Below are 14,067 nucleotides of genomic sequence, written 5' to 3'. Positions count from 1 at the left end.
GCACCTTTGTCCACAGCTTCATTTACAGTGTACACTACTGATAGAGTGCCTGCTATTTTGTATGGCCAAAAGTATATGGGCACTTTATAAACATATCACCATCATAGTAGTTTAAAAATTTGTATCTATTGGTACATATTGTATCTATTTGATACAACATGTACCAATGAGAGCGTCCCTCAAACTGGGAGAAGACCCAACATAGCAAACAATGTGTTTTAAACAAAAAAAGGTTTGTGGTTTTAAGTAAAAATAAAGATTCATCAAGTTGTTTCACTGGACTCATAAGACCCTCTTGGAAATATGCTACAGTTTTTACAGTAGCCATACACAGAGTAAAATGTCAAGTAATCTGTAGGACGTTTTACCAGACAGCACAGCCGAGGCTACATTCAGACAAAGCAGGTTATGTATCAGATTACATAATTAAATTAGCTAACTGCATGCATGGTCAGCTAAAACGTTTTGGCCGCTGCACGACAACCACAGGCCATGTCTTGGCTCTCGTTACTGTCTTTAGCGGATTTGGCTTGGTAGAAAAATGGTAGAGGTCCCCCTCCAGACCCCTATGCTTTACCTTTCTGCATTTTTTAAACAAACAAGATTAAATAGTGAGCTGTTGTGATGCTTTTAGGCAGATTCTGTCACCTTTCGGAAGAGACAGGCTAGCATTTCCAGTCTTTGTGCTAAGCTAAGCGCTAACTGGCTGCTGACTGTAGCTTCATATTTAATAGACAAGTATGAGTGGTATCATTGTTTTCATCTAATTTTCAGCAAAAAAAATAAACATATTTTCCAAACTGTCACAACTCCTAAACTACAAGAGCTTCCTCGATACTGAACTCTGGCTTTTCATTCCCTCATCGGTCAGCACTGTCAGGATGGGCAAGGATTTATGTGTCAAAGTTTGCAAAAATTTGCAACTGGTCTTCCTCAAGACGTGGTTGTCTTTGTTTACAGCATTATTATTACTTTTTTGGCTGCTTGGGGGCAGCGTAGTAAGTTGTAAATGCCACGTTGGCAGATTATCACATGATAAAGTTGATGTGCCTAAAGTGTTAGTAAACTGTTGCATTGGGAAGACAAAGAGCATCATTTGGAGTCATCTTTCATGGAAAACCTGGGGCCAGAGGCAAAACTATGTGTAGATCACAAAAACATGAATACACATTAATTTCATCAGATATATAAAGCTTTTTGCATGCACATGCACAAACCTCATTTCCACTCGCACAGTTAGCAAGAAATAAATGTAGAAACACCCCGAAAAATCCCAATTCAACAGACAAAGTCTGGTGCATTCCACCAGAGGTTCTCCAACAGCACCTGAACAGCTGCTATTACACATGACCACTGCGCACAGCTGTATGGCAGCCATAAGACTAATTCATCACGTGCCTGTTTACCATCAACATGGTGATATCTCAATCATCATCATTAAACTTCAGGAAGATGGTCAATGATTAATCCTTAACTCATGATGAAACAGACCTCACAAAATGCTTCACTGTTCAGGGTAAACTGGAAAGATCATTAACAGGGAAATGATCTCTCATCTTATATTTTATATCACTTGCAGCATTCCTCGTCTGAAGTATGCATGAGGTGTGCATATCCTCACCGCACTTTTATAAATACCAGTTTTTGTATTGGAAAAGGTGTACATTTCTTTAACCAGCCCCAGGTGTCCAATATTCACTCTTCTTTGGTTTAGGGGTCCGCCAGCGCCTGAGGGAAATATCGGGCCCTTTAGCTGCTAAACGCTCCACTATGCTCACCTGCTCCTTACTAACTTTGATGATCATATTTTGTGTGGTGATAAGTGCCAATTTGGAGCAAAATGCCTTGAAGGGAAACAGTGAAAGTGCATGTGTTTGCACGTGTATGTGCAAACACATGTGCCGATGATGCTTTTAGCACCAAGAGCAAACTGCCATCCACCACCATCGGGACACACAAACACGTACACGCCCAGACTGTAGCTAGTAAATTCTTATTGCCATGTTTCAGTCGTTGAGGAAATATGACAGCAATTACTCCACCACCATGTTCGTTGACCACCTCTGCAAGCTATTACACATAAATATGTTCTGATCCCTGTGTTCAACAGTCTGTTCTGGACAAAGATGCATTCCTCTCCTTTTAGTGTGCAGTCATGTCTGAGGTCATGGCCATTTTGTCCATATCCCATTTCTTGGTGTATCTTTAGCAAGCCAAGCAAGCCGTGTGCTGTAGCTCAGACTGAGGTCTTCCTCTGTTGTTGGTATACTATGTGGGTCAAAGAGGAATCTTTTGAAAACAGGAAGATAGGAATACTGCCCAGCACTAAATGAAAGGGGTTTTACAAAGCTACAACTATTCTCTTAAATGTCTGACCAGAGCAAACTGATATTCAGTGGAAATACTCTAAGTGCATATATTGCTGCACCTGCTCCATCACTTTTGTACCTTTATACACACAGAAGCATCTGGAAAGCTGTACTGGACTGAGATTCAATTAACTTGTGTTATAATAAGGGGCAAAGACTGGGAGTTAGCAGTACACAACTAAGGTCCAGAGCTATGATTGATGTTAGCCTCCATTCAACCTCAGCATGAAAGGAAGCGCTAAGTAAACAAATAGCATGCTCTCAAAACCTTCTCTGTGTATTAAATTGTCCTGAAACCCTCATATTTTTTGGTAACATCAAATAGTGTTTGCACGCGGTTATGAGGTACCATTGCCGTTTACCAGATCAGTGCTGGAATGTGTATACATTGTGGCTCGTTGATGAATTGAATAAGTCTTTGAGCTGTGCTGTAAATCTGAGAGTTGAAGGACGAGCGGTATCTCATTCTGGCCTCTATCTGGGGGAAGAGAAAGCCTCTGGGGGATAACAGAGAGGTAGAGGGGACAGTGGAGGGACAAATGGTAATTTAAACATGATTTTATTTTGAATATTTTTCTTTCTAAGAATACTAACATTGTCCTTCTTATCTATTTTGTTTAATGTTTTATTATCTATATCAAAAACGGCGAACAATGCTGATTGATTGCAGCTTTGCTTAGCGTCGTTGTACCATACTTGTGTTCCTATAGTTATTTGCAGATAATACCGTGAGTTCTCGTGACAAATGGATTTTTATTTGTACCGAATGAATGACAGTGTCAGATCCTGTGTTGAACCTTTCATGTTTCACTTCACTGAACATTTCACAGTCCTTCTCTTTCCCCACAACAGCCACAGAATATATTAGTCTTGATCTGGTGTTTGGACATGTTTGGGGTGCAGTGTAAACTAAACACACACGCCTAATTAAAGAGGCAAATACTGTTATGTATGCAGGTATTATGGGCATGTCATGTTCAGAGCGAGATTTTCACATGGCATGCTGCAAACTTTTCTGTTGTTGTTCCAGCTGTTTGAACACATTTGATTTAGATTTAAATAATAAGTATGTCACTATTCACAGGATGAAAACAGTTCGGCAGCCCCAAGCCTTCGATTCGCCATGACATCCAGCCATGCCCGTTAGAGGAGTGACCTGATGTAGTCAGATTACACATACATACCTTGCTGTAAGAGCAAGATAAACCCAAAATCTTTCACTCATTAAGTTAAAGCTCACTTGAGGCACAGTCGTTGTTCCTCCAGGCAAAGCAAACTTTTCATTTGGTGGGTTTCCATCCACCTGTTTGTATGCGCATTTTCAATCCGAGTATTAAAAAAAAAAAAAAAAAGTCCGAGTGGAAAAGACAAGAATTCCAAAAAATCTCAAAATACTGAAAACATTATATAGAGTTCACTGAGCTGGAAAAGTTGGTGTATCAATAAAAGTGAAGTGCAACAGCAAAAACACATCATATTTGTGTGGAGCAAAGAGGAGCCTGTAACGTTCCTCAAAATAATACATGAAAGAAGCACAAATGATTTTTTTCTATAACGTTTTCTGTTTTCAGCCCTCTGAGGTTTGACTGGTGCTCATTTAATAATGTCAACTTGTCGCGTCCTCTTCTTCTGTGATGCTTTAAAGGTGCAATATGGAAGACCTGTTGAATGAGTTTGTTTGTATGTTTGAATGAAGTGTGTGAGCGATGAGGTAAGAGAAAAAAGAGAAACTTGAATTCAGAAGGTTTAGGGTTGTATTTTTCTGTTTAATAAGGACAAATGTGCGATAATATTTCCTCTCTTGACATTTTGTGAGTTTATGTTGTTTATTTATTGGACTAAAAAAGCTGAGAACTTGTGAAACGTAGCGAATTCACCACTCGCATAAATCTCCTGGCTGAAACTGTGGGGGTAAGGCCTGGGCGATACTGTTGGGCTATCGCCTTGTGAGATACAAAGTGGTATTTTGAGACAGAGCAGGCTGCTAGCTGGTTAGCACGCTTCACTTCAGTGTACTGCAACACAGTATATAGAAACTAGGTTGGGTTTTGCTCTACATTTGCATTTGCATGACTCTGGTGTTAAAATCCTGCACCCTGGCAGTCTCCTAAAGCCTCATCCAAGATATTTACAGGCCGTCTTCCCATCACGAAGCTCTCAGCAGTGACACAGAATACTCAACACAGTCTGACTGAGTCAAATTAATGAAAGGCATATTTGTTAAAATTGGCCCTTCGTTATACTGTTGTATATAGCATTCTGTGTATGTCCATCAAAAATAGTTGTTGTATGATGTAAAGTATAGCTACCAGGAATCCAGACTGATGAAGAAAAGGACAGCATTTTGCAGGTCCATAGGTCCTGCTCCAATCACCTGCCAGTGTCCCTGCCTCCAACTTGCTGGTCGTGCTGCTCAGTTCGCCATTTGTACACACGGTCAGTTTGGGTAGCTACCTTTGTCCTACTGGGCAAGCCCAGTTTTACCGCTTCATTTAGATGACTCCGGCTGCTTCCGTGTTTGGTAATCTTCTTGGGAAGATGCTTGAGATGCTTATAGCCTGTTCTTGACCAGATACCATCCCCTCTGAATATCACACACAAAAAAAGAAGCAAAAAAAGCACCATGTTTGACAAGCTAGCCATTAGCCATTTATTCCCTGGAGAACCATTTCATGCTAAACCCGCTATAATTTTTACCAGCGGTTTTGTTTCTAACAATATTCTGCTGTTGGTGGGCAACAAGACGATCAAACTCCAGCTTTGCTTCAAAATGCAGACTTTCAAATTTGTGCTACAGAAGATCAGTTTCAGAGCCCAGCAGCCTGTCTGATGGTGAGTTAGCCTCTGGGGACAACAGCTTCTGCTTTGGGCCTTCTGGTGCTGCCAGTGGATATCCAGAAAATGGATAACAAATATCCAGGCCAAGACTTCCTCTGCCGTGTGTCAGTCAGTCTGATTAGCAACTTGGCTTTCAAACTTGACAACATTTTGGCTAATCTAAACAGATAACTGCATATGAATTCAGATAAAATAAAAATAATTAATCAAAAAGCGAAATCGTCGTCAATCAGTAGCCAGTGGATTTCGAGAAACCATTCTGCCTCCTCTGCTCTCCACATGAAAGCTTTACCTGCATGCAACCAAAGCCCACTCAAACGTGATTGGTCGATATCACTCACACTACAAACGGATTATAAATGGAAACCAGGACACTTCCCATACCAAAATGTTGTCTCATGCCCACAGAGTCTGTATTCATAAGCAATATCTGTTTACAGTGATCAGTAGAAGATAATCCACTTTGTTCTTGGTGACTGCAGCTCTCATCTCGAGAAAATGACAACAATAGTTCTTGGCAAATAGCAGTGGGGCAACAGGGAATCAGCCCCACTTGGCATCAAATTGGTGCCCTCGGCTTTCGTGGCTTAAGGCTTTAGACATGCACATTGTTGCTTTTCCACACTCGGGGCGCTTGGCATTGCAAAGATGGGGATATCTCCACATACCAGCCTCTCGAACCAAACGTAATTAAAAAAACACCATTTAAAAACTATTCCATCCTGCCACTGACCCTAAACTGTAGAATAATGTAATGTGTAAATGTGCCATGCATTACTCAAGAGTTATATCAGTTTACTCAGAGTTACTCAGCACCACTATGTGTAATGTATGTCAGTGCTACCGTCATTCCTCCATGTTGCTGAAGACATTGTGGGACAGCATCCACCCCGACAAGCATCGATCAGCATTAGAGGGCTGATTAGTCAGCAAAGTCTCAGCACTGCAGAGAGAAGACACAATCCTGTCTACTACAACTGAGAGCAGGACTCTTACAATTGAGTTTCACACTTATTTGGATTTCTAATTCATTTTTAGACCTCTTATATACATGTAACTACCTTTTTCTGTTGTCTTGTTGCTAGTTTGGTAAAAAGAAAATTCAACAAAGCTAAGCATTTTGTTGCATATGGGACAATCCGAGCGGACCAAAAACTTCACACTGAATGAAGCTTTTGGAAATGACTGAACATGAAGACTTGCAGCAGTTGATTGGGGCTGAACATCTTTATTTCCTATTTCTTTTTATTCATGGTGTTGTACAACTGACATTTCAGATTTATTTTATTCACAGCTCGATTTCAGTCCTTATGTAATAGAAATTATTTTTGTTTCTCTCAATCTTTCATTACCTTTTTAATCATTTGTAATATTTAAGGTGCATACAGCTGTTATTTGAGCACAAACTCTGTCACTGCATCCTCTCCATCACCATTAAAACAATTAAACACTGATAGCAAACACAGAGTGCCTCAGCCAGCTGTCTGTTAGCTCTGATGAAGAATCCTGGAAATTTTTCTCCAACAACAGCATGACTGTATCTTCAAAATGAAAAGATCTCTGGTATAAATGCTGCAGGCATATAATGAATTGTAAATTCTTCAGATTGTGTGTGTTTGGATACTTTCTGCCCTCTTGTGGTGGTTCTTCATAGATTGAGGCACATTTCACAGCAGCTCATCAGTGAGAAGATCCAAATGAGGAATGAAATGATTTGCAGTAACTGAGATAAATACAAAGACATGCAGCATGTAGAAAAATAAGAAAATTAAAAGTAAAAGGGATTTTGATGGATAATGTATTTTTGCACAATGCATGAAAGAGAAATACTTTTGGGTGGCATCCTTTCTAAATTATACAGGTAACTGTCAGTTCCATCATATGCAAATTCTTGTATGTCAGTTACATTTTTAGGTTCTTGTTTTGCTAAATTTCTGGTACGCTACCTTGACTCGTAAAATTAAAACAAAAGAATTTAATGAAGACATCAAAGTAAATGTGCGAGCAGAATAGATTAACATAATTTAGAATCGACAGCGCGGTACAGTAACACAGATCCTCCCTGACTCTGTGCCAGATTAGACGGAGAGTGAATCTGTTCACAAATGCCCAGCAAAAGGTCAGCACGGTATTGAATTTTTTCAAATATTTTTCAAAATACCTTCTGGCATTGCAAATATTTTTGACCACTGCGTAATACTTTGGGGAAGGATGAATCCCCACTCCTCCATGCCCCCATCTCTCGCTATCCTTCACACACACACACACACACACACACACACACACACACACACACACACACACACACACACACACACACACACACACACACACACACACACACAGATACCACAACACAATGCCTGCCAATCTGCACAGAAAAACACCGCTCTGGGTTATTCATCGATTGACCATTCAAATCCCAACATATGCTGCTCTGCTTCTATTCCACTGTGCTCTCAGAAATGGACCATTTCCTAATTTTTCCACAAGGCTTCCTACTCTGTTCAGGAGTCACTCGCACACGATGTAAATGAGAGAAAAAAGTAGGCAGGAATGTAAATTGATCCAAAACGTGTGAAAATGTGCTTGTGCACATGCGCAAATGTGCATCTGTGTGTGCCACTGTGAACATTTTGACCTATTTTGCAGAAAAATGGAAGGACAATATATCATCCTAAGTTCTGCTCTGTAACCTTGAAGGAAATTGCCCTGTGATATATATCATGTTGTTTTGAAGTTACTTTTCCCATCTCCATGTTGTGGTATTAATGATAGCGAACAAAGGGAAGTGAATCTGAGAGTTTGGGTCTACTTTTATGGCATACAATAATATTCACCCCAAGTGCTCCACTGTCAAACACCTCAGCTTTACTTTGCTTTTCATGTCTTCCTACCTTTAAAGTCAAAAATGTTTTCCTCTCCAAGACCCCCTCCTGGTTTTACCCCTGTCGTTTCCCTTTTCTTATCCATCCTTTTGATCACCTAAAACATCAGTCCATCACCACCAGAAGCTGTGGTTTATGTCTCCCTGCTGTCCACTGTCTGCCTTCCAGGGAGAGCTCCTCCCCGCTGAGCCGCTGCCCGTTTGCCAAAGTTGAGTGTTTGTGGGAGAAGTGAGCAGGTTTTACATGGAGGACTGCCTTAATGTTGTTCAGTTGGTGGGCAACCACACAGGGCGCTGCACTTCAGATTCACTGTTTGTTCATCTGTGCAGGGCCAAACTCACTCCTCTCTCCCTTCTCTCTGGCTCACTACCTTCCATACACACACGACACACACACTATCACAACCAGTGTGTGCCACAAAGAGAACATTTCCAAATTAAATGATCAGAATGAAATTATATGTTTTATGCGTTGATATATGTCAGGGTATCGTCGCGTAAACGCTCTGCTCGCTGGGATGTTACCATTTCTTCTGAGAAGTAGAGGTATGCCTTTCAATTGGGGATTAGGAGGGGACGTGGCCTCTGTAGGGCTCCCTCAGAGCAAAGCCAGTCCTCCCATGTTAATTTCTCAAGGTCAAGAAGAACCTCTGCAATGTTTCAGCTTTGAAGGTGGACTGAAAATACAATAACAGGAACCCTGCTGCACGGGGGGCGCAAAAAAAGAACACACAGATTCAATACCACTACATCTACCTGTTTGCTGAGATCAAAGAGGCCGTTACAGCGGTGTTTCAGGCCGAGCAACAAAAGACAGACATGTCTGCTTAATGTGCATTCATGTAGGACTAAATGAAACTTCTGGCTTCAGCTGAGTAAAAGAAGTAACTCGTGTTAAAGAAAAGACAAGCTGATCTGCAGTATTACTGTAGTGTCTTGTCCTCGTTGGCTCAGTTTTTGTAGGAATAAGCACTAATATGACCACTCATCACTCACTGTCTTGAACAGTTATTTTACAAGCTGCACGGTCTAGGTCTAATTGAGCTACTTTACATTGTAATAAGGCAACAAAATGCACCGGATTAAAGCAGACCCTGTTCCCTTATGTATTTAAAAATAGGGCTTTGGAAAAAGCTACATTGTGTGTGTCTCGCCTTTTGAGATTTAATGACTATCCTGTGACTCCACAGAGAATTACTGCCAGTAATTGATTATTAAAACTTGAAATTGCAAACCACATCCATTATTTGACGAGTGCATGTGTTATCCTTGTAATTAACAAAGCTTGGCACTTACCGTTTGCCAGATCCAAGACCCCCAGAAAACTATATCAGAGGTTAGAAAGGCGATTTATGGAGCAAGCACTGTCTGGGCAATTATCTGAGACATGATACATTACCGAAGATGCTCAAACATCAAGAAAATTCCCTTTTAGAACAACAGCATGACCACAGTCTTGAAAAACATGCGAGGCTTTAGATTTGGTTCATTATTGTTGTTGGTGTATTTAATTTCAGATATTTTAACTGCATGGCTGAGAGATTTCAGCATATAAAAACCTTTGACAAAATATCTTGAATGTCATGCACTGTGCTATTGTTCAGACCTTTTTAGTCCTTATAAAAGCTTTGATTTTTTGATTGATTTTTTTCTTTTAAAAACTAAACAGAATATAGCTAAAATAGCTGCCATAATGTATTCATGTAACTAATGGAAAGTAGCAGAAATGTGCAAAAAAAACATTTATTGGAAGCCTCAAACAGATCGCAATGATCAGATATTTAACACAGATTCACATATTTACTGTACCATACTCTGCAGGTATGCAAAAGCAAGTGTGCAGCTTCTGATCTACAGTCTATTAAGAGAAGATGCTTGTTACAGTATGTTTGACCGATGTCAGAAAAAACTGGATGTTTATTACTGCAAAAGGAGAATAAAGTAAAGACTGTGCAACGCGGCTCAACATGAATCAGTCTGCAGGTTGTGTAGGATTAAACAAAGTCAAAATAATTAGTCCATCACTGTTTGATGAATTGTTTCATCATGCATTATTCATGTATTATGTGTGAAGAACTGAAAAGAGATGAAAATCTTTCACTTATTTAATATTGAGTTCTTATCATCCTGTGATTACCTTTGCTCCAGTCCGCTGTGGCTGGTGAAGCTACTGTACAGAGATGCTGGATTTGCTCCTGGCTTTAGATGGTCCTGATGGGAGAGCCCTTTGCAAAGGAACAGTTAATGCCTCTAACAATCACCATAGTGCATCCCCTAAACAAACCCTGCCTCATTTCCTCATACGCTCTGCCTAGACTCATACCCAAGCCCAGATAATGACCTTTTGTGGATCAAGAGCAGAGCAAACAGCAAGGTCTTCACTTCATTGGAGATAATCAGTAATTGGCCGAAGACAGCGAAGCCAGATAATTGAATACAGACTAGGGGAATACAACAAGAGGGGCATTTAAGAACAGAGTGAAGCTGAAACTCTCAAGTGCAAAACCTGAAGTCATACGAGTGAGAGTGCAGGCAGGAGTAAATCCAGTGTAGTGGTGAGAAGCGCTACAAACAGTGGTGGTTGTCCATGAGGGCCCGAGCCAGAGCAGAGAGAGACTTTATTTACTGGGAGAAATGCTGTATCCACAGGCCGTTTGGGCAGGATGGAGCTGGATGAATTCATTAAAGGAAGCGCAGTCTCTCCCAGCTGCCATCTCTCCCCCTGCAGCCAGACTCCGATCAATGGCAGGAATACATCCAAAACAACATTTAGCACAAGACCTCGGAAGCAGGGGTGCATTTAAGACTTCTCTGTGTGCGCACATCTCCCCTGGATGTGAGCACTGTTTCAAAATGTGCTATTGAAGTAGAGCAGGGGAGGCAATGTGTTTGTATCACAACAGAGAAGATTGTTTAACACGGATGCTTCGAGACAAGACACTGCCGTTTACTGTTGAGGAGGGAACCACAATCACGGCCATTACTCGTTTTCTATTGCTACGGATACTCGAAAGTCAGCTGTATATAAAAATACACTTACCTCAAATTCATTAGTTTCACCTGAAATATTAAATATTTATCATCAGAATAAGAGGAGGCACACAGGGATTGTTGTTGGTGTCATTGCAAAATACACTTACTCACTGCAGTGTATATAAATACACGTTTCTTGGTGTATTCATTGCACATAAAAAGCCAGATTCAAGCCTTAGTTGCACAACTTTGAAGTAACTTAACTTTTTTAAAACCCAACTTTCCATCTTTGACACATTTTATATGTATTATGTAATTTAAATTGCAGTGGACACATTATAATTTGAAACAAAAACCTGGATGAGCAAAAGCAAAATGCTTCTAGTACCATCTAGTGGTTACAAGGATTATTTATGTGATAGCACTACGCATGGAGAACCCAGAGTATGTGTATACATGCTACCCACAGAATTCAGTAAATCATACCTGACAATGCGAGGCTAATGTGTCCCATACACAAGTTATATAGTGTGACTAAATTTAACTATGTGCTGGATCTCATTAGAAAATCATGACTTATGTGTTCACTATAAAAGTGTGAGTGGAGAAACACCCCACTGTGTGCTGATGAGATTTAGTGTCTGTCATTGCATTCGTATCATAACCCAATGTGCCCTATTTACTATACAAAGACTATAATGTACACTGTATTATATCTTAAACAAAGGCTGAGTTCATCAGCCTCGTGAGCGATTGCTTCACACTGTCCCAGATCTCATCTGGGCGTCTAAGTTAAGAGCTTACCGCACTGCGTGCTGAGCCACAGCGTGAATGAATAACATAATGCTGGCAGTTTTTACATATAACTGTAACATGTGTTTATCTTGCAGCTTAATGTTAAATGTGACAATAACTCAAACAAAGTCACGTTACAAACAGACGTTGTTTATACATATAAAACTATGCAGTCCATGACATTCATTGTTCAATGCACTGTTGTCCAGCTGGGAAAAATGAAACTACTAAACAGAAGATGGTCATTTCGACCACGTCTCTGATTTAAAACACCTTGTTTTTTAAAAGCTGATGCATTATTGGCCTTTTGAAAACAGACAGTATGACACTGTATATCCATAGCAGTGGCAATGACAGCAAAATACAACCAACCCAGGTTTTGCAAGCTGTACACCTGAATCTTTGGAGAATATAAAAACCTAAATTTCAATATACAATGAATTCAGATATGATCAAAATCAGTCACACAGTATTTCTGATTTCCATCTTCATGGCTTATATCTAAAACTGAGCGAAATACATTTCACTGCTCCTGCTCTAGAGCGAGCTCACAACTAATTTCATGTAATAGAAACATTTCATTTAATCACATACATGTAAAATGAATGTACAGTGCAGGCTAGTGAGGTTGTGTGCCATATCTCTCCCCCTGTACGTTAACACCTCTCTTTTCTTTCTACAGCAGTCTAGCTTACAGGTCATGCACAGTGACACTTCCTGAGAGGTCATTTTATCTCTCAAATACAAAACAACAATCATTTTCTTAAAAAAATACCTGAATACTTAGAGACACAATGAAAAGTAAGATAGCTTAGTTTTACTCAAATCTAACAGGACAGAGGTGTTGTGTACTACAATTCCCAGCATAAGATGGTTTCAAATAAAAAAAAACTGATGCCCTTATTGGGATTCAACCATCATTAGCTTTGCCAGAACATCACTGACAGCTATATATAATGACTGTATACTTACTTCAGTGTCAGTGAAGCTCAGACTCCAGCTACTGTATGCAGCTTTCTGTCATGTGTGTCATGTTGTTAGAATCACAAGATATTTGCAGTACACATTCAGCTCTGCAATATACAGTACAAGAAGTCATTGTTTGGTTCATGGACTTTGCACAATGGATTTACCATCACATATGGGCACATTATAGGGCCAAAGAATAATGTTCACCAGACAAAACTGCACATCATCTTCAGCACGTGTACTCAGTTACTATACAGTCTACAGTCAAATTCAGCTTTTTCTCCAAAAGAAAAATAACAGGGGACCATGTACCACAATGTGGGCAACAGAGGGAGATAACAGTGGTTTCAGTTAGCATGGCTGTTCAGTTAGTCTGTATATCTTTCTTCTTCAAGGCACAAGAACACTGGGAGTGTTTGCCCAGAAAGGCCCCGGAGTTAAGGTGCATGTGGGCCCTCTGGGGTCTCTGGAGTCCCTCGTTCACAGGGTGATCCGGGCACAGTGGTGTTTGAGCTTGCAGGGCAGCACCCCGCGGTTTAGCTGGTAAAACTCCACCAACTGGATCAAGTCAGTGAACCGCGTGTGAGCGTCATCCAGGCTGTAGAAGACCTCGCCTTCATCATCCATCTGCAGTGCAGGATGCCCACATACAGGTGTGTACATGCACGTTCATACACAAGAAAGGAGGGACACACAGGAGAGGCAGGTGACTCACTGAACAAATGTGGAAGTAGTTTTTGGAATATGAATAAAAAGAGAAAAGATTGTACTCACAGGTAAGATCTGAAAGTGTTTGATTTTCTGCATGTGGCACAGTGACAGTACAAACGTCTTCGGGTTGCTTTGGCTGTCCCTCAGAAGAAATACTCTGAAAACCACAAGAAAGCCCTTTAAACTCTAAGTCCTCACCTCTAGCTTGTTATTAGACTTCCTACAATCTAGACTGAACTCAACGGAGACTGCCTCGCCTGTCCGATCTGTTTTGGACCAGGAAAGACTTCCAGTATGTTGACATAAATACAGAAACATACCTTCAGATGAAAAAAATATGCAGCCATAATGCAGTTCCAATTAACTACCCACCACACAGTTGCACTACTATATGACATATATTTCCTAAATACACATGACAGTGAATTTACCCTTTTTTAACAGTATAACTATCATTCATAAAAGTACATACAGAAAAAAACGCCTCACTGTTAGGATCATGCACCAAATGAAAACAAAGAATCA

The 14,067-nt window shown here is 40.3% G+C and overlaps 1 protein-coding gene across 1 annotated transcript in view; it reads right to left on the bottom strand.

The window, feature by feature from the left end:
* Positions 1-12,148: 12,148 nt before the first annotated feature.
* The window catches only part of grb14 (growth factor receptor-bound protein 14), a 31,206-nt gene continuing 29,287 nt past the window's right edge, over positions 12,149-14,067 (bottom strand). The window contains exons 14-15 of the mRNA XM_070975797.1: positions 13,606-13,699; positions 12,149-13,458 (exon numbers count right to left, since the gene is read on the bottom strand). Of these exons, the coding sequence (XP_070831898.1) occupies positions 13,312-13,458; positions 13,606-13,699 (241 nt within the window). The 3' untranslated portion in view covers positions 12,149-13,311. The remainder of the gene's footprint in view (positions 13,459-13,605; positions 13,700-14,067) is intronic.

Source organism: Chaetodon trifascialis, chromosome 12, assembly GCF_039877785.1.
Source record: "Chaetodon trifascialis isolate fChaTrf1 chromosome 12, fChaTrf1.hap1, whole genome shotgun sequence".
Classification (NCBI taxonomy): Eukaryota; Metazoa; Chordata; class Actinopteri; order Chaetodontiformes; family Chaetodontidae; genus Chaetodon; species Chaetodon trifascialis.
Note: the sequence above shows the minus strand (reverse complement) of the source record. Positions and strands in the feature narration are given on the sequence as shown.